We start from the raw sequence: 23,507 nt of genomic DNA on the forward strand, positions 1-23,507 counted from the left end.
TTGATCAATGTATGTTTTTTAATTTGTAATACTTTAGATCCGTGTGTTTTTTTTTTTAAAAGCAAAGTTCATTTTTGATCAGCTCAGCAAGCATGGCCCAGGGGGAGGGGGGCTGCCTTTCTCTCATGACTAAGAACTGAAGATAAGAATTAACTTAACTATTAAGGAGGACAGTGCCACCCGCTGACAGTTATTCTGTATTACACCTATATAGTACCTAATTGAAGTGAATGCAATGTTAACTTAAAGCAGCTTTTTTTTTTGCATTGACTAATTTCCAACTTACAAAGTAACCACAATAAATGTTTTTGCCATCTGTAAAGGGACATTCTTCCCACCGACCACCAATGTAATGGGCATTCTTCCCACCGACCACCAAAATGCCCATTACATTGGTGGTCGGTGGGAAGAATGCCCATTACATTGGTGATCGGTGGGAAGAATGCCCCTTTACAGATGGCAAAAACATTTATTGTGGTTACTTTGGAAGTTGGAAATGAGTCAATGCAAAAAAAAAAAATGCTGCTTTTTTAACATTGCATTTTAAACTTCAATTAGGTACTATATAGGTGTAATACAGAATAACTGTCAGCGGAAGAATGGGAAGAATGCCCATTACATTGGTGGTCGGTGGGAAGAATGCACATTACATTGGTGGTCGGTGGGAAGAATTCCCATTACGGGCATTCTTCCCACCGACCACCAATGTAATGGGCATTCTTCCGCTGACAGTTATTCTGTATTACACCTAGTACCTAATTGAAGTTTAAAATCCAATGTTAAAAAAGCAGCATTTTTTTTTTTGCATTGATTTTTGGGATTTATCAACATGTTCTTTGAAAATTCTTTGAGTTTTGTAGTTTTATACTACTGCGTGACAAGCAAATAAAACAGTTTTATTCTTTTAAAATGTCTTGAGTTCATAGAGTTCTTCATAATTCTAAAGAAAATATCTTTGGTCTGTATTGTGGTTTGAAAACGGTCACATGACATTTAAAAAAAGTATCGGTATTCGGTATCGGTGACTACTTGAAAAAAAGGATCGGTACTTGTACTCGGTCCTAAAAAAGTGGTATCGGGACAACCCTAGTAATGATACAGTAGAAATTATTGCTAATACAATTGCTTGCAATTAACCAATTACAGACCGCCCGCCGTCATTATACGTTGGTACTTTGAAGAGGAATACCTTTGTTATGGCAGCAGCTAGCTACCATAACCCTGGTATCCGCTTCAGCAGGTGGTCCGCTTTCAGATAAAAGTGGTCTCTGTATTGGATTCGCCCCAAGATCACTTATCGGTGGCGGGAGAGGCCCTCTGCTGCTTACCAGAGCTGCTGGCGGTATCTTCCTGGATTGGTATGGAGATAAGTGATGGGAAGATGGCCCCCACCAGTCTCCATGTCACTGCAGGGCGTAAGCGACGACAAAACATCACTCCCGTCCCTTTTTTTTAGAATGACAATTTTTTTTTATTTTAGTCCAAATATGAGATCTGAGGTGTTTTTTACCCCACATTTTATATTCAAGAGGACCTGTCGTCATGTTTTTTTTTCTATTACAAGGGATGTTTACATTCCTTGAAATAGGAATAACAATGACCCAAATGTATTTATTTTTTAAAGCGTTAAAATAAAGTAAGATAAACAAGAAAAAAAACGTGAGCGGCGCCCGCATATGAAAACTGCATTCAAACCACACATGTGAGGTATCACAGTGATGGTTAGAGCAAGAGCTCTAGCTCTAGACCTCCTCTGTAACTCAAAACATGAGTTACACGAACCCTGTAGAATTTTCTAAATGTTGCCTATAGAAATTTTTAAGGGTAAAGGTTTGTCGCCATTCCACGAGCGGGCGCAACTTTGAAGCGTGACATGTTGGGTATCAATTTTACTCTGCGTAACATTATCTTTCACAATATAACAAAAAAAATTTGGGCTAAATGTACTGTTGTCTTATTTTTTAATAAAAAAAAAAAAAAACAGGATTTTTAAAAACGGCTTACCTGTAAAAATCCTTTTCTTGGAGTACACCACAGGACACAGAGCCATTCATTACATAATGGGTTAAGGGTCACCAGCGGTGATTGGACACTGGCACAACCAATTGAAGACAGTTCTCCTCCATATAACCCCTCCCATCGGGGAAGTACCTCAGTTTTGTAGCAAGCAATAAGGTTCCCATAAGAAAGGGGGGACCTCTGTGTCCCGTGGTGTACTTTTCACATTCTGCTGGGCCACTGATGAGCAATCATTCACTTTTAGGCCCAGTTCACACCACATGCAGTCCAGTGTTTTTTTTTCTGCTTCAAAAACGTATATAAAGTAGGTTATATGGTTTTCAATGGCATAGTTCACACCAGTGCTTGAAGTGCGTTCCAGTAAAAAAAGTAGGACATGTAAAACGCATCAAAAATGCACTGGAACACACCAGAATGCACCTAAATGCACCAAAAACACACTGAAAAAGACACCTGTCCTGATCTAAATTTAATTTAAAAAAAGGAGGGGTGAAAAAAAGCACTGGACTGTATTAAAAACGTACCAAAACGCATCCAAAAAAGCACCTGGAACGCATACAGATTGCGTTTCTATGGTGTGAACTGGCCCGTTTTCCTACATTGATATTTTGAAACAAGATCCTGTGGTTATATTCTCATCATCTGTATTATCCAGATTAAAATGTTGATCCATATCCTTTGCTTGTCACCAATTATATTTTGATATTATTTTGCACTGATTTTTAATAAAAAAAAAATATATATATATATATATTTGCACTTTTTTTGTACGCCTTTTGTCTTCAGGTTAGTGCAAATAAATGAATTTGAGTTATTTTGTTGATTTGTTCAAATAAGTGGGAATCACCTTAATCATAGATCCTTGCTTATATTCATAAATATAAAACGGTTTAATATTTCAGCATAAACATTGACAAAAAAATAAGATTTACAGCACTATCAAAAGGAGGCATTCAGGATGCATAATGGAGGGGTGGGAGGGTTGCTGCTCACATCTACCTGAAGACAGTACCTAAATGAATTTTAGATGTACCTGTTTTCCTGTATTTTCTGTCCCCAGAAGAACTTTTGCTTTCCAAGCATGGGCATATTTCCAAAAAATGAAACCATAAAGCAAGCTAATATTTTTCAGAGGCAAAGTATAAATGGCAAAGTGGTCCAAAGCTCTTTTGGCTCTACTTCTTTTATTGATTACAGGGGTGCACTTAGTTCTGCACTCCTGTGACCCATTTTCAACTGACAGCTGAAGTTACTCAGCCAGTCCAGGCTCTGGAAAGATCCTGACTTTAAAGATGGGATCCACCCAGATGTCTGACTGTCCGGTGGCTCAGTCTCTCAGCGAACCTCCAACTAGCCGCCCCAGCCCCCTCCACAGCCTGGCTCACTGAAGATTGAGAACTGAGCGATCAGCCATCTTTGATCGCTCAATGCTCAATTTTAGAGGTGGCCGGGGGACAGATCCAGCATTGCACCAATGATGCATCCACCTAGGTGAGTATGGATGTTTATTTTTTAAATATTAATAAAAAAAATTAATAAACATACCGTATTATTATGAAGTCTGAGCAGCAGTGATTTAGCAGACTCTATACTCTGGAGATGGGTCCATCCCAGCAGCACAAGAAGACGTCTTAAAGGTTTAAACTCATTTGATAGCAGCTCACCAAGAGTGGAAAAATCTTCTACTTTCAGAAGAATCAAGGCACTAAGCTGAAAACAAAAAAAAACAATTCTGAACAGAAATCTCTAATTAACAGTTCATATACAATACAGAAGCCAGGAATTGTTTTTGTATTTTTTTTTTTTGCATACTGTATTTTTTCTCAATAACAGTTTTATTTAGAAATATTTTGTTCATTACAAATATGCATGCAAGACAGTCGACTCGTACATTAAGCAATAAAGTCCTAACACTCGTATTCAGCATAATCAGCGTCACTGTCATTCCTCCCACATTTCAACCTATAGTGCTACAGCTGTGTTCAGAACCTATGCTGTTTGTTTTGTGTTTTGAGAGCCTACAAGTGCTTAGTGTGGAATAACCATTTGCGTGCAATATTGAGCAACTTTATTGGATGTGATGTCACCAGGGAACTCACGGAAGAAGAGAAAGAAAATACAAAAATAAAGGAAAGGGAGGAAAAAGAAGGAGAGAATAGGTAAAAAGATCATCCATCTATTGTATTCAGGGTGGATCCTCCCACGGTGCACAACTCCCAGACCTCATTGTGTGCCCTCAGTATGTCCTGCTGCATTCTGGCCGTCATCTCTCCATCAGTTCTAGCTCTTAATCATGGCATAAAGAGCCTCAGGGGTGTGGGGGGGGAGCTGCGCTTCCAGTGCAGTGCCACCAAGCAGCGTGCTGCCGTGAGTACATGGAGGGTCAATTTCTAGCAGGGGGCTGGAATTTTCTGTGGGAATAGTCCTAGTAGGCAGAATTTCGGGGCAAGGGGGATCGTCCTTTCGAGAAGCCGAGCCAGCAATTGCTGGACCGAACTCCAAACGGGCCAATCCGCGGGCAGCTCCAGTAGATATGGAGGAGGGTACCCCTAGCAGCGCCAGCAGCAGTCAAAGGTGGTAGGATATATGGAGTGGAGGACGTCAGGGGTCATATACCAAAAGTATTTTGTACATGTTCTCCTTGTACAATGTACAAATCAAGCTTTTCGCTGCCTGAGCCCAGATCACCTGCCATTGTTCCATGGAGATCTCCTCGCCAAGGGCCCTCTCCCATTTAGCCATGTAGGCATGTTTGTCCGTAGTGTCCACAGACCAGGCATTCAAAATTTTATAGATATCGGAGAACAGGCTCTTCTGCGCAGAACCCACCAGAATCAGCCTTTGAAAAGGCGTCGGGAGAAAATTGCAAATTTGGTGCGATCGACAAGGCGTAATGGCGTATCTGGAGACATTCTACTGTTTTTAACATGTTACCCTGGAAGTCACAATTGCACACATGGTTTTGGATGAACATTCTGTGCAGTCAGTCTGGTATTTTATAAAGCAGTATTAAGTTCAAAAGCATAACTATATACAGGAGGTAAAATAAGTATTGACCACGTCACCATTTTTCTAGGTAAATATATTTTTAAAAGTACTATTGACATGAAATCTTCACGTCAGTAACAACCCATACAAAAAAAAAAAAAGTTCAGAAATTAAGTTATTTGTAAAAAATAAAAAAATGACAAAAGGGAAAAAGTATTGAACACATGAAGAAAGGGAGGTGCAAAAAAGGCATGGAAAGCCAAGACACCAGCTGAAATCTATCAGTAATGCAAATTGGTTCAGTCTCATCTGATGTCTAACGCGTTGTTTACCCAGTTTGGTATTTCCTCCGCCAGGGCCCACAGGGTTCCGCTCCTTGTTCCCCCTTGTTTGTTGACAAGTTTTCAAACCTGATCTGTATGTTGTGACCACCCAGTTCTTTCTTAAAGTTAATGAGTGCTAGTAGAACTGCCCTTAATTACTTTCAATTTGATGATCTCTTCATTTCCTCCTTTTTCCAAACTCTGTTATCCGGGGGCCTAGATGTGCGCCCCACCCTACTCTGCCTGCGTCTGTAGTCACTATCCTGGTGATTGGTAGGATCCACAGCCATCCCTTGATTAAGTTCTCTGACCTTTTCCACCACCACAAGGACCTCTTCACTTGTGTTGATATATGCACTGCGCGTCTAAGGAGTTTTGTCTGTAGTTCCACATCTTTAAGACGAACATCTGTAGAGGACTAAAATGTCAGTAACCCCAATGCTGACATTGCGCATCTTATTGAGCACGATTTGATAAAAGATTGTATGGCTCAAAACAAAGGCAAACAAAGTCTTACTTTGGAAGTTTGCAGTCAGGGTGTCCAAGCTGAGGTGTCCTCCCACACACCAATAGACAAACGATCATCAAGTATAAGAAGCAGCCGGCAACTCCATAACATCAAGCGTATTTATTTTGAAGCCTTCACAGTGAGTACAGTCAGCAGCAGACTAGTTTTGGCGATAAGCCTTGTTCACAGCACACATGTATGTTAAAAAGCATGAATATTTATACATAAGACTGTCACATGACTACTGCTCCTCTCTAAACAACAATGTGTTCAATTAGAATCAGGGGATTGGTTACAGATTGTCAACAGATGTGTAGATGACAAATGAGACGCAAGTAGTCTAGCTATAATACAACACTTAAGATACAAAACATACAAAGACTATCATGACAAGAGAAAATACATATATTAAAAGCTCTATAAGAGAATCTTTAATGAAAAAATGTATAGATTAAAAAAATTATATTGCTTGATGTGAAATAAAAAAGACTATACATAAAAGATGGCACACATTCAAAGTGTATCACAAGCAATGGGCATAACACAATGTCCATTGCTCCAGGACTTTTTTAAACCAATTTCATAAAAAGGTCCACATCATAGCCGTGGTTCATTACCGCAGGTGCCCTTGTCTGTAGGTAGAAAATCCACCAAACTTCACGTAAAAGAACTGAACGGTGCATACCCCCCCCACATGAGGATAGTTTAACTCTTTCCAAGCCCGAGTAAGAGAAGGATGCGTAGACACATTTGATAAAGCCTTTGTCTGTGCTGTCAGATGCACCCTGAAAAGGTTCGCAAATTCGAGTTCTCAGCGGTCTCATGGTGTAACCCACATATTGTTTGTTACATTTATTGCATACCACAACATATACAACATTACTAGTGCCACAGTTGATATATTCACAGATTGTGAATTCTCGTCCTGTGGCACACGAATTTACCGTCTTGTGTTGTCTGGAATGTCTACTACAGAAACGGCATGTGTTATTCCCGCAAATGGTAGAGCCCACAGTATTCAACCAAGTTTTTTTATGTTGCTGCGACTCAAACAAAAAGACTTGGGGACAGAAGGCCTCCTAGCGTTTTACCACGCCGGCTTGCCAGATCTCCATCTATCGAAAGTATTGGTAAGCGTTTATCTACAATGTTTTTTATTTTGTTAAATTCCAAGGAGAAGGCAGTTACAAAAGTGACTGAACTTGTTTTCCCGTCATTAGAACTCATACTATTACTATAGCACTTTATATGCTCTTATATATAGCATTTCCCAAGAGTCGTGAGGCTATAATGTTGCACTGCGTGTTAAAACCTTCTTCAGTCTAGCAGTTACGTCTGGCCCTGGTGAACTCCCCCATCGGGATGGATCGTTTGGTGTGTGCAGGATGGCAACTAGTAGCCAGAAGCAAGGCATTGCCTGCACATGCCTTACGATAGATACATGTTGTAACCAAACCCTGGACTGCACAGCCTGTTAAAATAAGATCTAAAAAGTCAATGGCATCCTTCGGACTACCAAAACTGAATTCCAAATTGAGATTATTGTTGTTTGCCAAGGATACAAAAGGTGACAGTCCGCAAGGGAACCATCCCATACAATCAGAAAGTCATCTATGTAGCGACCCCAGACGAAGTGCTGTGTTATGAAACGCGTCAGGAGGACTCCACTGCCGCCCCACTTGTATACAAGCACGTTTTATCTCAGCTAAATGTAAGTGTAATAGCTGTAATAAACCTTTTAACTTTCTCAAGACGAGATTACGCTATGTGGCCACTTTTCTTTTTATCTCTTCATACCATCGATAACCTGTGAGAAAACTAGCCTGGGGATTCCATTTCCAGTATAGGTCTTGCTCCCTTTTATCTACCCACCCAGTAGAGGCTATGATCAGCCCTCAAAATTTCCACTCGCCTACTAGCATTTGGCGAGTGGATTTAAGCTGGGGGCGAGTGATGACAGGGCTGCATGACCAATCTCCCTCCAATCTGTGCCTACACTTAGAGTCCCGATGAGATTGGCGGCCGAAGAGGAAAGGTGCATGCTCGGGAAAAGTAGTCTGTTGAGCCGCGCACAGCAGAGCAGTACACAGTGTGCTCTCCTTACAATTCTCATTAAGCCATGGTACCTAACAGTTGACCTCTCTGAGCCTGCCCCCTCCCCGGGCCCCCGACCAATGTAGCTGGAGAGCAGAAAGTAATTAGTGAGGTGGAGGATTGCAAAAATTACCACTCCGGTGCAGCGCTCACTGAAAGTTGCCCTGACATGAGAGCGGCAGCCTTCTAGTTTGTGCCGTTTTCTTCTCCTTGTGCTCTATGTAAGTGTCCAACAGTTAGCCTGAGCACTGTGAACAGACTGGTCCTCAATGTGTGCTGTGCGCTGTCAGAGTGTGCGCTGTGCTATGGTGTCAATGGCTGTGCAGTTGTTGTGGATCTCAGCGCTGGATTGTACTCCTCCGGCTGTAGCTGCAGGGACATGCAAGCGTGGAGCCGCACACACAGGCTCCTGATGATGAGATGAATGGGAGAGAGAGAGAAGATGGATGGGAGTTGCAGAGCAGACAGCAAGAGAATGGGGAAGAGACCCAGTTCTAGTGCCCTGTCCCTCTGGTCTGCCCCCAGTGCCCTGTCCCTCTGGTCTGCCCCCAGTGCCCTGTCCCATTTTGTTAAAGTTGTTGTTGGTAATATTTAATTTTGTAACTTGATTCTGCATAAAACATTGTCATTCCATGAGATAATCTACGAGGGTGTGTTTATGGGTGCAATTAGGCGCAGGGCAGTGTATGAATTAGGTGGGGCAACTGGTGGCGAGTAACTCTTGAGGCCTGGCTAGTAGCTCAGGACTTGAAATTTTGAGCCCTGCTATGATGATCGGTTAACCTGTGATTCTGCAATTGATCGTTTATGACATCAGTCTTTACAAGCCTTCTTTGACTTTCGGTGGCATATGTGGTCTTAAGTCCACGCGCTCTGACGAGATTACGCTATGTGGCCAAATTTTCTTTTTATCTCTTCATACCAGCGATAACCTGTGAGAAAACCAAACTGGGGATTCCATTTCCATTACAGGTCTTGCTCCCTTTTATCTACCCACCCAGTAGAGACTATGATGATCGGTTAACCTGTGATTCTGCAATTGATCGTTTGACATCCGTCATTAAAAGCCTTCTTTGACTTTCGGTGGCATATGTCATCTTAAGTCCACGCGCTCTGGTAAGCCTGCATTGCTTCTGGTGATGGGAACACTGCACACTGAAGAAGTCACCGTAACCGACTATAGAACCTGCACATGGGTTGTGTTGGGAGAAGAGAAAACTTTCCTCCCACCAGCCCATGAACAGGTTCGCCAGGGATGGTGAAAAACAGACCCCCATCGAGGCTCCCCTACATTGCAGATAAAAGACTCGATCGAACAGGAAATAATTACGGCTGAGCAGAAATTCAACTGCCATAATTATGAACTCTCTCAAATCAGTGTCGTAAGTGCTGTAGCAGGTCAGATGATGTTCTATGGCTTTGATTGCAAGATTGTGTGGAATACAGGAATATAGTGACTTCACATCTATGGTGAGCCACTGGTGGTACTCTTTCCACACTGTAAAGATGTCAGTACTGATGTGGTGATATAGCCAGGTAATCTTACAAACCAATGGTTGAAGATAGTGGTCCAACTAATGACCCAAACACTCAAAAAGGGAAAGATACCTTCCACTATCAGTCTACCTTGTACCGGAACTATGGGCCAGATCCACAAAAACCTGACGTAACTTAAAAAATCCAATTTAAGTTACACTGGCTTAAAGTTTCTACCTAAGTGCCTGATCCACAAAGCACTTATCTAGAAATTTCAGGCTGTGTAACTAAAATTCCGCCGGCGCAAGGCGTTCCTATTCAAATGGGGCGAGTCCCATTTAAATGAGGCGCGCTCCCGCGCCGGCCGTACTGCGCATGCGCGTCGGCCGTACTGCGCATGCGCGAAGTTAGTTACGTACGCCGAGTTTTGAGGATCGCGACGGCTTAAAGTTGCGTCGGGGAAAAAAAAATGACAGCGGCATGCATTCCTGAGGGAGAACTCCATGCCAATTTTCAAAGAAAAAACCGGCATGGGTTCCCCCCCCAGGAGCATACCAGGTCCTTAGGTCTGGCATGGGTTGTAAGGAGACCCCCCCACGCCGAAAAATTGACGTAGGAGGTCCCCCTACAATCCATACCAGACCCGTATCCAAAGCACGGTACCCGGCCGGCCAGGAAGGGAGTGGGGACGAGCGAGCGCCCCCCCCCCTCCTGAGCCGTGCCAGGCCCGCGTGCCCTCAACATGGGGGGGTTGGGTGCTCTGGGGCAGGGGGGGCGCACTGCGGGCCCCCCCACCCCAGAGCACTCTGTCCCCATGTGATGAGGACAGGACCTCTTCCCGACAACCCTTGCCATTGGTTGTCGGGGTCTGCGGGCGGAGGCTTATCGGAATCTGGGAGTCCCCTTTAATAGGGGGCCCCCAGATACCGGCCCCCCACCCTAAGTGAATGGATATGGGGTACATCGTACCCCTATCCATTCACCTGGAGGCAAAAAGTAAAAGTTAATAAACACACAACACAAGGCTTTTTAAAATATTTTATTATTCTGCTCCGGACGCCCCCCCTGTCTTCGTTATTAGCTCAATTACCAGGGGGGGCTTCTTCTTCCGCTCTCCGGGGGTCTTCTTCCACTCTCCGGGGGTCTTCCGCTCTCCGGGGGGGCTTCTCCGGACTCCGGGGGGGCTTCTCCGGACTCCGGGGGGCTTCTTCCATCTTCTCCCCTCTTCCGCTCTTGACTCGGCGAACCCCGGTTCTTCTGCAGCTCTCCGGTGCCTTCTTCTTCAGCGCTGGCTGCCTGCTATGTTTGTGTGTTAGCTCGATTTCAAACAGGCAGCCGGCGCGGTCTTCTGTGACGTCAGGGTCTTCTGGTCTTCTGTTCTTTTTACGATGTTGTCTCGTCGCTGTAATGATGGCCTTGCATCACATTTATATAGGCATCACCGTCCCATCATGCTCCGGCAGGTACCCACGTGGTGGGTGCCTACCCACGTGCACCCACCACGTGGGTACCTACCGGAGCATGATGGGACGGTTGATGCAAGGCCGCGCTTCCATCATTACAGCGACAAACAGGCGACGAGACAACATCGGAAGAACAGAAGACCAGAAGACCCTGACGTCACAGAAGACCGCGCCGGCTGCCTGTTTGAAATCGAGCTAACACACAAACATAGCAGGCAGCCAGCGCTGAAGAAGAAGGCACCGAGAGCTGCAGAAGAACCGGGGTTCGCCGAGTCAAGAGCGGAAGAGGGGAGAAGATGGAAGAAGCCCCCGGAGTCCGGAGAAGCCCCCCGGAGAGCGGAAGACCCCGGAGAGTGGAAGAAGACCCCCGGGAGAGCGGAAGAAGAAGCCCCCCCTGGTAATTGAGCTAATAACGAAGACAGGGGGGGCGTCCGGAGCAGAATAATAAAATATTTTAAAAAGCCTTGTGTTGTGTGTTTATTAACTTTTACTTTTTGCCTCCAGGTGAATGGATAGGGGTACGATGTACCCCATATCCATTCACTTAGGGTGGGGGGCCGGTATCTGGGGGCCCCCTTATTAAAGGGGACTCCCAGATTCCGATAAGCCTCCGCCCGCAGACCCCGACAACCAACGGCAAGGGTTGTCGGGAAGAGGTCCTGTCCTCATCAACATGGGGGACAGGGTGCTCTGGGGTGGGGGGGCCCGCAGTGCGCCCCCCCTGCCCCAGAGCACCCAACCCCCCATGTTGAGGGCATGCGGCCTGGCACGGCTTCAGGAGGGGGGGGGGCCTCGCTCGGTCCCCACTCCCTTCCTGGCCGGCCGGTAGCTGTGCTTGGATACGGGTCTGGTAGGGATTGTAGGGGGACCCCCTACGTCAATTTTTCGGCGTAGGGGGGGTCCCTTCTACCCATCCAGACCTAAGGGCCGGGTATGCTCTGGGGGGGGAACCCATGCCGGTTTTGTTTTTTACAAATTGCCGTGGAGTTCTCCCTCGGGAAAGCATACCAAATGCCGTCGCTGCAATGGGCCTTTACAAGGTGTGACTAACTTTACACTTTGTAAAACGAGCCCTAATTTTACACTTGCAAAATAACACTTACGGCGCAAAAAAGAAGCTAGAAAGCTTTGTGGATCGCCTTAAGTGCTAATTTGCATACTAGCAACGGCATTTCGACTCGAAATGCCCCCAGCGGCGGATGCGGTACTGCATCCTAAAATTAGGCAGTGTAAATCAATTACACATGCCGGATCTTCTGTGTAACTTTGGAAAAAGCCTTTTGAGGATCGTTTCCAAAGTTACACACAGACTGAACAGCACTTAAGTCGGAGTATCTCTTTTGAGGATCTGGCCCTATGTTCTTGTGGAGTTTGGGCATGTGATGGAAAATGGGGACTATAGGCGAATTGACCATAAGATGCTCTGCCACTTTTCTGTCAAAAACCCCCATCTCCACACCTGTGTGCAGAAGATTGGCCATTTGCTATCTGAAGACAGGAGTGGGATCCCTATCCAAAATTTGATATGTGAAGGTGTCTTGCAACTGGCGAAAAGCCTCTTACTTATAATCACTTGCGTTTAGAATGATGACTTAGCCCCTCGTCGGCCTCTTATCACTAGGTCAAAGCGTGATTTGAGACCGACAATAGCTTCTCTTTCTGATTTAGTGAGATTGTCCTTATGTCAGATAGGCTGGGTTGCCACTCTATCCGCAAGTTGGACTAGATCCTGCTCTACCAAGGCTTGAAAAGTGTCTATTGCTGCATTTCTGTGAGTTGACTGGGTAAAAATATGTGTCTCCCCTACATACACAGTCCTTATCGGTACCATACATACCTCCTGTGGACTCAGACTGAAGCTTTTCCAGGGTAGATATAGCAGTTTAATCCTGAAAATTAAGAGTTAAAAAGGTTGTCTCCTGTGAGACACCTTCTTGTATGCTTTGAGTTGAGTCGACAGGAGAAGGAAAAGGTTTCCTCAAAACAATATTGCGTATAAATCTGTTGACATCTAGTAAGGTACTAAAAATATCAAAATGGGATTGCGGAGCAAAAGAAAGTCCTTTAGAAAGCAGGGAAATTTCTGCAGGTGTAAGTGAGGCCTTTGAAAGATTTAACACATTTTGGAAAGTGTCTGTCCTGGATCTCGTGTCAATTCCGTTGGCTTCTTGTTTGCCTGGAGTGGGTAGTCCTCCTTGATGCTGTGTCTCCCACTCCTTGTGTTTCTTCTTTTCCTTGCTCTTTCTTTTTCTGTTTGTCACTGTACCATGTTGGTTTTTTGAAGATTCGGTTGAAAAGACTGAGGACACCGAACCTCTAGAATCAGATGTCCCCCTATCACTCGTTCAGTCTGATAATTCTGGATTGTGAATCTGACACTTCAGGGGAACTGAAACTTACATGTCTCTGGCCTGAGGATGGAGTGTGGTCTATCGTTCTTGTTGCGAACATAGGACTGCACCCGTTTGATAATCCTGTAAAGTCTTAGGTACTTCTGACTTGACACTCGTGATATTCTGTTCCAATAAATTAAGTGATGGGGTGAGATCTTCATTCAATGAGGAATAAAAATTAGATTTTTGAAAAGCTTGTAAAGAAATTTTCATTGTGTCAATCTCTTTGATGATTGTGTGCAGCAGGGTCTCTTCATGAGCTACAATTAACCCCATGAGTTCTAAAGAACATTTAGACAAAACTTTATTCCAATATTATTGAGCATGGTCGACTGTTTTGCAACATCCTCATAGCATCTTGAATCTTTTGTACCTTCTCTTTGGGCAGGAACACGTTGTTGTGTCGAGTCCAGGATGTACCCAAAGTATGTAATCTGCCGAGTGGGGATCAGGTTGGATTTTTCATGTTTAACAACCAGCCTAGATTTCCTACAAAAACTTGTGTACCACAGATCTTTTGCGGACTTTGCTCTAAAGAGAAGTAGGTTGCCGAGAAAGACGATGTAGGGACTTTTCTCCGCTTCTTGGAAGTTCTGTGATGTAGATCCTGTTTGGGGGTGGTCTTGAAAATTCTCTAAGTGATACCCCCTCCTCAAAATTCCTAATATGAACTGACTGGAGGAGATTGCTTCCTATTGTGGGAGGAAGCCCCCCCAATCTTCCCCCCATGTAACGACTTGTCACTTGTTTCTTACGGCTTGTTCCCAAGGATTAAAAATTGTTCCTCCTTTTAGATTTTGGCCCAAAGCAGTTTTGTGTTCCTGGCAGAGTACACTGATCTTATTTAGTCTCTTGTTCTGCTATGTACACTCCTTTGTTTCTCCATTGGCACCCATGCACAATATATATTGTTTACACCTCTGTATAAGATATATAGGGACATAATCCTATATTCTCTTTTGTTTTTAAATGATGTATACCCTTATAAAAAGGAGAGGCAGGGAGTGCTGTGTTACAACATCGGCCCATTTGTAAAAACATATATAGGTTCATGAATTAGATTTAGCTTCTTGGTTTGATTTTTAATCATTTACTTATATCAATTCCTTAAACAGTGTCATAGTATCAATTCTTTATTCATGAGCTATGTGAATATTTAATCTTATTTTATACTTTTGTTTACAAACGTTTTTATTGGAAGATCAATAAACACACAGGTAGTGAAATGCATGCAAGTGACAGAATGACAAAAAATAAAAACAATAGAGTCAAACATTTTGTAGAAACAAGAGTTCAAAAGCAGAAAATACTTGTATAAGGTTTATCATGATCTATATTGGATAGACATGGGGATATTTATAGAACAGGTTGGGGTTCAACAGTTAAAGCAATCAAACTAGTTTCAATCTAGCAACTATACCTTTTAAGAATTAGAATTTAAGAATTAGAATGATATATCAGAATGGGGTGTTCCAGTGTTCCCACTTCCTGTCAAAGATGCATCGTATCATATAGTGTGATGAATTAGTTCAGTTAGCTTGATCATCTCCATCCTAGCCAGTACCCGTGACCTGGATACAGAAGCCAACCCAATGCCATTAGCCAATGGATAGCTGCAAAGTGTGTGGATCAATCTCTGACACAGGGTGGGAACATCTGGTATAGATTTAAAAAAAAAAGGCACATTTGCATCGTCAGCTTGAGAAGGCGACTCGCTATAGACAGTTTCGTGGCTGCTTGTTGCCACACAGACTTGAGTCGTTTACAACTCCAAAAAATATGGATAAAAGAACCCATGTCTGAGCAGCAGCAAAAGCATTGAGGAGATACAGCGGGATATACAATATGGAGTTTAATCAGGTGTCAGGTACTGTCTAGTGTGCAGGCTTGATTGCGGTCTCATGAGTGGACAGTGATCTTGTGTTTTTATACATATTTTCCAGCATGTTTTCCACTTCGCAATTTATCATTGCCTTTGTTTTCTGTTCAAGGGAGGCTTTATTCAGGGACCTATAAATATGTGAAATTACACTCTTCTCTCGATGTTTGTTCACAGATATGCTCGAATTGAGGGTGTTGTAAACAAGACGATAATGTACCTCTACTTTGATAGAAATGATGAATCTGAAGATAACGGAAATGCTCAGAAGAGGATAAATCATGTTCTGCTTGAAGTTGGGAGTGTGTTTTAAATTGCGTGCAGTTTTTAAAATTATGTAAAAGTTAGTTAAGTCAGCTGAGCCCCACCTAAAAAAGGTTATCCCTGTTTCGAAAGGCTGGGGGAAAATCAGGGTCTCAAAAAAATAAAAAATAAAAATAAAAGTATAGAGGCGTAATTGGAGAAGCCAATTTATATTTACCATTATATAGAGAGCAAAAAGGTGAAGAGATGGATACATTATACCATTGAGAAGGGTTGTGATACTCTGTCGTATAGATTTGGACCACAATAGACCAGGGAGAGGATACGGAAGCACTGCGTGTGTTTTAAACGTTAGCCATGGGATGCACAGAACAGGGGCATGCCATTGAGCAGTTTTGTGAGCCTAGCCGCCAGATAGTAACGCCACAAATCTGGGAGGCAGAGGCCTCCAAAAGATTGGGGTCTTTACAACAATGATTTAATAAATCTTGTTTTTTTAGAGTGCCATACAAACTTGTTGATATCCTTCTGAATAGATTTAATATACGATTTAGAGATACACGGGTAGGGTTCTAAAAAAAAAAAAAAAGAAAATTACATAAAGAAGAGAATTTGGGGTAAAAAAAAAAAAAAATGCCATCTTTATGGCCAGAACTCTGCCCAGGAAGGAACTAAGATACATTGTCCAGGTTTTTTAGTAGGGATCTGATGTGCAATTTTGATAAAAGAGATCATGGGCCGCAGGAGTAAGTTGAACGCCTAAATAACGGAAGGACTGGGTACATCAAGCAAAGGCGAAGTGCTGTTGCAATGTGGTTTCCAAATCACTGGAATATCATTAACAGGCATAGCGGAGCATTTAGCCAGGTTCACCCCTAAACCCGATATGGTCTGGAAAGAGTCTAATAGGGAAGTTACAATTTTGAGAAATTAAGAGTTTAACCACTTAACCCCCGGACCATATTGCTGGTCAAAGACCAGAGCACTTTTTGCGATTCGGGACTGCGCCGCTTTAACTGACAATTGCGCAGTCGTGCGACGTGGCTCCCAAACAAAATTGGCGTCCTTTTTTTCCCACAAATAGAGCTTTCTTTTGGTGGTATTTGAACACCTCTGCGGTTTTAATTTTTTGCGCTATAAACAAAAATAGAGCGACAATTTTGAAAAAAAATTATATTTTTTACTTTTTGCTGTAATAAATATCCCCCAAAAATATATAAAAAAACATTTTTTTTCCTCAGTTTAGACCAATACGTATTCTTCTACATATTTTTCGTAAAAAAAAAAAATTGCAATAAGCGTTGATTGGTTTGCGCAAAAGTTATAGCGTTTACAAAATAGGGGGTATTTTTATTAATATATTTTTTTTACTAGTAATGGCGGCGATCAGCGATTTTTTTTCGGTACTGCGACATTATGGCGGACACTTCAGACACTTTTGACACATTTTTGGGACCATTGGCATTTTTATAGCGATCAGTGCTATAAAAATGCATTGGATTACTATAAAAATGCCACTGGCAGTGAAGGGGTTAACACTAGGGGGCGGGGAAGGGGTTAAGTATGTCCCTGTGTGTTATCTTACTGTGGGGGGGGTGGCCTCACTAGGGGAAACACTGATCCTCTGTTCATACATTGTATGAACAGAAGATCAGCATTTCCCCTGCTGACAGGACTGAGAGCTGTGTGTTTACACACACAGCTCCCGGTCCCCTCTCTGTAACGAGCAATCGCGGGTGCCCGGCGGCGATCGAGCCCGCCGGGCACACGCACGGGAGTCGGGGGCGAGTGGGCGGCGCGCACGCGCCCCTAGTGGCCGCTCGAAGAGCGGACGTATAGCTACGGGCTCTCGCCCAGGAGAGCCGACCTGCCACCGTATAATGACGGTGGCTGGTCGGCTAGTAGTTAAGCAATTCTAAGCTTCATTATTTAGCAATTATACTTTTGTTATTCCCGCATTTGACGATGGTTTGAGGGCCAGAGACATGGGTTAGAGATTCCCCTTCTGGCACAGGTTTTTCCCATTTGGGGTGGCGGGAGAAGAGGGATCCTTCCCAATCGGGCCTGATATTACCATTATAGTCCATGGTTTCTCATAAACCAGAGGACCAGAATAGCTCATGGGTAATGGACTCCAACTATGCATTTGCTTACTGTGAGTTGTACAATTATCATACATCATTGTTTCTCTTATTGTTTACTTATGTATGAATTTTACTCTTCGAAAATAAAGGAAAATTGAAAAAAAGAAAAAAGGAGGAGGACAGTCAGCGTAAAGGAGTTGTAAAATCCTCAGTTCCTTTAAAGTAACCCTTGATGGTCACATTATTTGATATGTCTCTAGAAAGGGGCTCTATTGCCAAAGCAAATAGAAGAGGGGAAAGGTGACAACTCGTCTGGTACAGCTCTGAATTGGGAAAAATTGGGAATTATTACCGGGTAGCGTGACACGTGTTTGGTGGGCTTGATAAAACGCATGAAAACCCTGGATGAAAGCTCTGGTGATAGCAAATTTAGGCAAATGATATAGGTATGACCAACTCACGCTGTCAAAAGCTTCTTAGCCTTAAATTGGATATCAAGGCTAAGAAGTACCTGTTTGGAGTGAGAATTGGCATCTCGGATAATGTTGGTCACTAGGCGTATGTTGTCAGCGATTTGTCGACCTGGTATAAAACAGTTTGGTCTTGGGAGATTAATGTTGTAATTACTGAGGCAAGTCTATACACCAGCAACCTACCGAAAATCTTAAAATTATTAATAACTGATATAGGACAGAAATTTTGGTGGACGGAGTGATCTTTGTGTGGTTTAGGCATAAGAGACTTATTGGCTAAAAGCATTTCTGGCAGAAAATAGTTGCCTTTCAGGACATGGTTGTAAAGGGCAACTAGTTTTGGGGTCAGTGTTGATGAGAACTTTTTATAGTACATGGTAGTGTAGCCGCCTGGGGCTGTGGATGATTTAAGATTTGATTATACCTGCAATTTCCAGTTGCTGGACAGAGTGGGCAGGGCCAATTTAGCAAACCAATCCTGAGAGGCCGGGTCAGGGGCCACATTTGGGTCAGAGAAAATCTTTTGGTAATAGTCAACAAAAATATCCAAGATGTTGTTTGGGTGAGAAATCATGGTACAGGTGGAGTTACGCAGTTTATATTTAGGGGGCGGTTTTACAGAATGGTTGAGCTTCCTCACGAACACAGTAGAAGCAGAGTTAATAAAAAGCAATAATTTTGTCTTTTTCTGCATCTTTCAAAAAGTAATAGGTCTAATGCTCTTTTTTAGAATTTGTTCAAGAATTTCAAGGGTTGGATTCATGTCACAGTACATGTAGGCATTCATGGTTCCCGCAATAAACTGTAGCTCCCCAGTGCCGGCAGCACTCATGCAGCCCCAGACCATGACACTCCCATCACCATGCTTCACTGTAGGCAAGACACACTTGTCTTTGTACTCCTCACCTTGTTGCCGCCACACATGCTTGACACCATCTGAACCAAATACATTTTTCTTGGTCTCATCAGATCACATGACATGGTTCCAGTAATCCATGTCATTGGTTGTCTTAAGCAACCTGTTTGTAGGTTTTCTTGTGCATCATCTTTAGTAAAGGCTTGCTTCTGGGACGCCAGCCATGCAGACCAATTTGATGCAGTGTGCGGTGTATGGTCTGAGCACTGGCAGGCTGACCCCCCACCCTTTCAACCTTTTCAGCAATACTGGCAGCACCAATACGTCTATTTCCCAAAGGCAACCTCTGGGTAAGATGCTGAGCATGTGCACTCAACTTCTTTGGTCGACCATGGCAAGGCCTGTTCCGAGTGGAATGAAAAACATGATAAAACTAACTAGACGTGTAAATAGCAGCACCACTGACATGATATATAATCACATAAACAAGACATTAAAAAAAAAAAAAAAGTGTTGCGCTTGAAAATAATAAAAAAAAAATGCAAATCAGTCCATGTGTCTTCAAAACGGCACCAATGAAATGCCTTCAGAGTGTGAATATGTGTAGAAGTTCCAATTCACTCAGCTGCGTGAATAGACCACCACCATAAGCTAGGATGTACTCTTACCAGAGAGTGTTGACCAAAAAAAAAAAACACGTCATCAGCCAAAACAACGGGCTCAATCCAAACATGAAAATAGGAAATGATGCCTTTACCCAATGTTGTGGAAATTATATATATGTGGACATTTTATTCTAGGATGTGTGTTTTATAGATTGTCATCTGTCTCCCTGTGTCTGATGTTTAATAGAGGAGCCATCTAGCAGAGCGCACTTGGGTTGAATCGAGACCAACGGTAAAAACGGTCAGTATGAAAACCTTCTTATGGGATTGAAACATGTTCTCTGTGTGTGTGGGCATTTGTTGGTTTGTAGATATCAAGCGCAATGCGCTGGACTGCTTGCTTTCCAATGACTATACACATTAGAGAATCAAAGTCTGCATAATGAGAGAAACCTATTATATCTCTCTTGCCGACTTCGCTATCCCCTTATGGATACATATCTGTTTGAGAGGACATTGATATCTGCCTTGTCGGTGTACTTGTACAGTATATTGACAACAGCAGTGGCAGTGTCCCTGCAGATTGTCTCAAGCCTGTAAGAACAAGTAGAATGATCTTAATTTAGATATTGTTTTACTTTGAACAATGTCTGAATGAGCTCCATGATGGCTAAGATGGGGTGTGTGAACTTCCTCCCCCTGCCTTTCTTTGAGTGCCCTCCCCTTTTCCTGTTTGTCATTTTCTGTCATGTGATTTTGTATTCAGGGAAGTGATTGGCTGTTGGGGCCATCAGTTCCTGCTTTGTGATTCTTTTGTTTCCAATGAATAAAAGAACCTGAGTTTCTGTGCTCTGCCCCAGAAGCTTAATATTCCATTTTGAAGCAGCATTGTTTCTGATTCTACCTGGTGCCATGAAGTACTTCACATTCCTTGTACCAAAGAGCTTGAAAAAAACGTGCTTTTATGCACAAAGGAATTGTTTGGTACTTTGTGTGCATTGAGACGCTGAAAGTGCACATTTTGGCGCGGTGTGGATTTGCGTACAAAGCCCAAGGGAATTCTTCCACCACACCAATCAGCTGTCGCAATAGGACATCTGAGTGAAACCTGTCCTGTTAAACTGCTGTATGGTCTTGGCCACCGTGCTGCAGCTCAGTTTCAGGGTTTTGGCAATCTTCTTATAGCCCAAGCCATCTTTATGTAGAGCAACAATTCTTTTCTCCTCAGAGAATTCTTTGCCATGGAGGTGCCATGTTGAACTTCCAGTGAGAGCGATAAAACCAAATTTAAAGGGGTTGTAAAGACAAAAATATTTTCCTCTTAAAATTAAAGTCTGACAGTGGCTGAAGTAAAAAGTAATGTTTTGCATTATAACTAAATTTGATACCTGTTGAAATCGAGCTGTTTTATTCACCTCCGTCACTCCTGAATCATTATTCTCACTGACTTCCTGGTTTGCGGTGCGCATTCATTCTTGCTACATCACGGCCTAATGGGAACTACAGTTCCCATTAGGCTTAGCCTCCATGCCCGTGAGGGATAAGAGAGCATCTTCACGCAGGGCTGTAGTCATAGGGAGGGGGTGAGCACATTCTGCTTTCCACCATGCAAAACAGCTCAGATGCTGGTAGAAAGCAAGAAGAGGAGTGACAGGAAATGGCATTTTCAAACCTGGATTACTGTATTTTGGAGGTCAAAAGGAAAAACGAGGTAAGTGATATTTAAATGCTCTAGCTTACAGCAATCAATTGATCTAATAAAAAAACGAACCTTTAGTGTTCCTTTAACACACATGTGCTTGCCACATGCCATTCACACCTGAGACCTTGTAACACCAAGTCACATGACACTGGGGAGGGAAACCGGCTAATTGGGCCCTGTGACAGACCTAGCCGGGAGAGAGGCTTTTGGAGAGGACTGAATGCTAGCCTCTTGCATTCGGATTATGGGCCCTGGATTTTAAGGGAAGAATACTCTTCACAAGGTGTATGCCTGGGGACCTTGAAGTAATGTTACTTTGGATTCAAGTCCATGTCCCCCCCAAACACAAAACTCTGGTAACCCTGTATATGCCATAATATAAATAGTGACTGCTTCATAATGTCGGGGCTCATAGAAGATGCTAATGTCATCAACTCCAGCCACCTGTCTGTTGTCTGCTATATTGTGTTTATTGTAAATAAGGCTAGTGTGGGCTCCAAGTCTTTTACCCATTGTTGTTTGTGTTAATTAACTCTGCTATTGCGTGAGGGAGTTCTGTGTTGATTTATGATAATGTTGATTGCGTCTTCTGAGCTAAAAGACGGCAAGTCTGTCCGAAAGGTCATGCCTCCGAGTCACCTAGGCTGTCTAAACGATTAGTAATTAGCTCATATTAATTAGGTTTCTGGTTACAGGTTTGTATTGCCATCCTTGTGTATATATATTTGTGTGAGATCTCAAATAAAACAGGCTATTCCTGATGTACTCCAAGACTAGTGTTGTCTGGTTCTTGGGGGTTACTATAGTCAGATCCATTGGGTTTGTGTTCCAGGACTTAGGAAGCGATATACTGATGGAAGCACTCAAGCGGAGTATAGGACGTTCGGTTACAGTCCCAATTTGGACATTATCACTTAGGGGTGTACTCACTTTTGTTGCCAGCAGTTTAGACATTAATGGCTGTGTGTTGAATCATTTTGAGGGGACAAAATGTACACTAACTATTTTATATTGTAGCAAAGTGTAATTTCTTCAGTGTTGTCACATGAAAAGATAATATAATATTATCATATTGAGGGTGTACTCACTTTTGTGAGATCCTGTATATCATAAAATTTGACCCATTGCAACAAATATAATATTGTAATTATGTGACAATTATGACTGACCAGTATTTGCTCCAAAAAGTGTTTTCCAGTGCAGAGGCAGTAGAAAAAGACCTTCATCCATAAACCTGACTGCCGAGTTTCACAAAAGAAAGTAATGATTGCTTTCTCAGCATCTGTGAGCTCTGGAGAAGAAACTGTACAAAAAGGTGGAGAAGAAGAAAAAACATTTAGATAAATCATATACAGTTCACAGTAATCAACAAACGATTAAATCAGGCAATTTATAAAATGACACAAAGATAACCAGTAGACTGACATGGAATTAGTCAGCAATCACATTCATAAAATCAAATATAACCTAGACTAAAATATTTCTAAACAGGGCCATCATTAGATATTGTGGGGTCCCATACAACCCGTCTAGGGCTGGCTAATCCACCCCACACAGGCAAATGGCTTTAAAAACCACATGGACATTAAATCAGACAAGCCACATGCATCTGAACGGGCTGCCCTACACACAGCAATCTCCCCAAAGAAGCTTCAAAACCAGTGGAGCTTGGTGCGTTTTTTACTGTGTTTTTTGGTGCAGCGCATTTCTGAAGTGAAAGGAAACACATAGATGTGAATAGAGCCTCAATTTCACTTTCAGGACCCATTCACATCTAAAATCGTGGGCGTGAACATTTTGCGTCTCGTTTTCCTTTGACACGCATAAGGCAGCCCGTTGCTTTCAATGGGCTGAACTACATGTGGCTTGTGGGACATTTTGTCGGTTGCGTTTTTTTTTTTTTACTATTGCAGCTTTTGCCATTCGTTTTTTCACATGGCAAAATGTGTGTTTGCTTCTGTGTTTGGTGTGTGGTAACAATTAATGGCACTGTAAGCACAACTAGTAATTTTAGGTGTATAAAGATGGCCATACACTATACAATCTCCTTTAGATCTGCCATCAATTATGTAGTGCAAGAGCCTGCCTGAATGGATAACAGCGCGATTGGCTAGATAGGTGTTTCCTCCCATTTAAAAAAAATTGGGAAATCTAAAAAGGAGATTTCAACACGCAAGTCCCATATAGCATACAGTGTATGGCCGCTTTTTTTTACACCTAGTTGCGCTTTCAGTGTCATTAATTGGTAATGGCACACCAAAACACAGAAGCAAACACACATTTTGCCAAAAAAAAAAAAAATTTGGCAAATGCTGCAAAACGCACAGTGAAAAACATGCAACCCGCAAAATGCCAAAATGTCCCATAAGCCACATGTAGC

General features: G+C 42.8%; 1 protein-coding gene across 2 annotated transcripts in view; it reads right to left on the reverse strand.

The window, feature by feature from the left end:
* Positions 1-23,507, reverse strand: part of ZFYVE26 (zinc finger FYVE-type containing 26) — a 499,004-nt gene that overhangs the window by 381,568 nt on the left and 93,929 nt on the right. For both annotated transcript variants that reach the window (XM_040332529.1, XM_040332530.1), the window contains exons 5-6: positions 22,297-22,430; positions 3,565-3,729 (exon numbers count right to left, since the gene is read on the reverse strand). In XM_040332529.1, the coding sequence (XP_040188463.1) occupies positions 3,565-3,729; positions 22,297-22,430 (299 nt within the window). The remainder of the gene's footprint in view (positions 1-3,564; positions 3,730-22,296; positions 22,431-23,507) is intronic.

This window comes from Rana temporaria, chromosome 13, assembly GCF_905171775.1.
Source record: "Rana temporaria chromosome 13, aRanTem1.1, whole genome shotgun sequence".
Taxonomy (NCBI): Eukaryota; Metazoa; Chordata; class Amphibia; order Anura; family Ranidae; genus Rana; species Rana temporaria.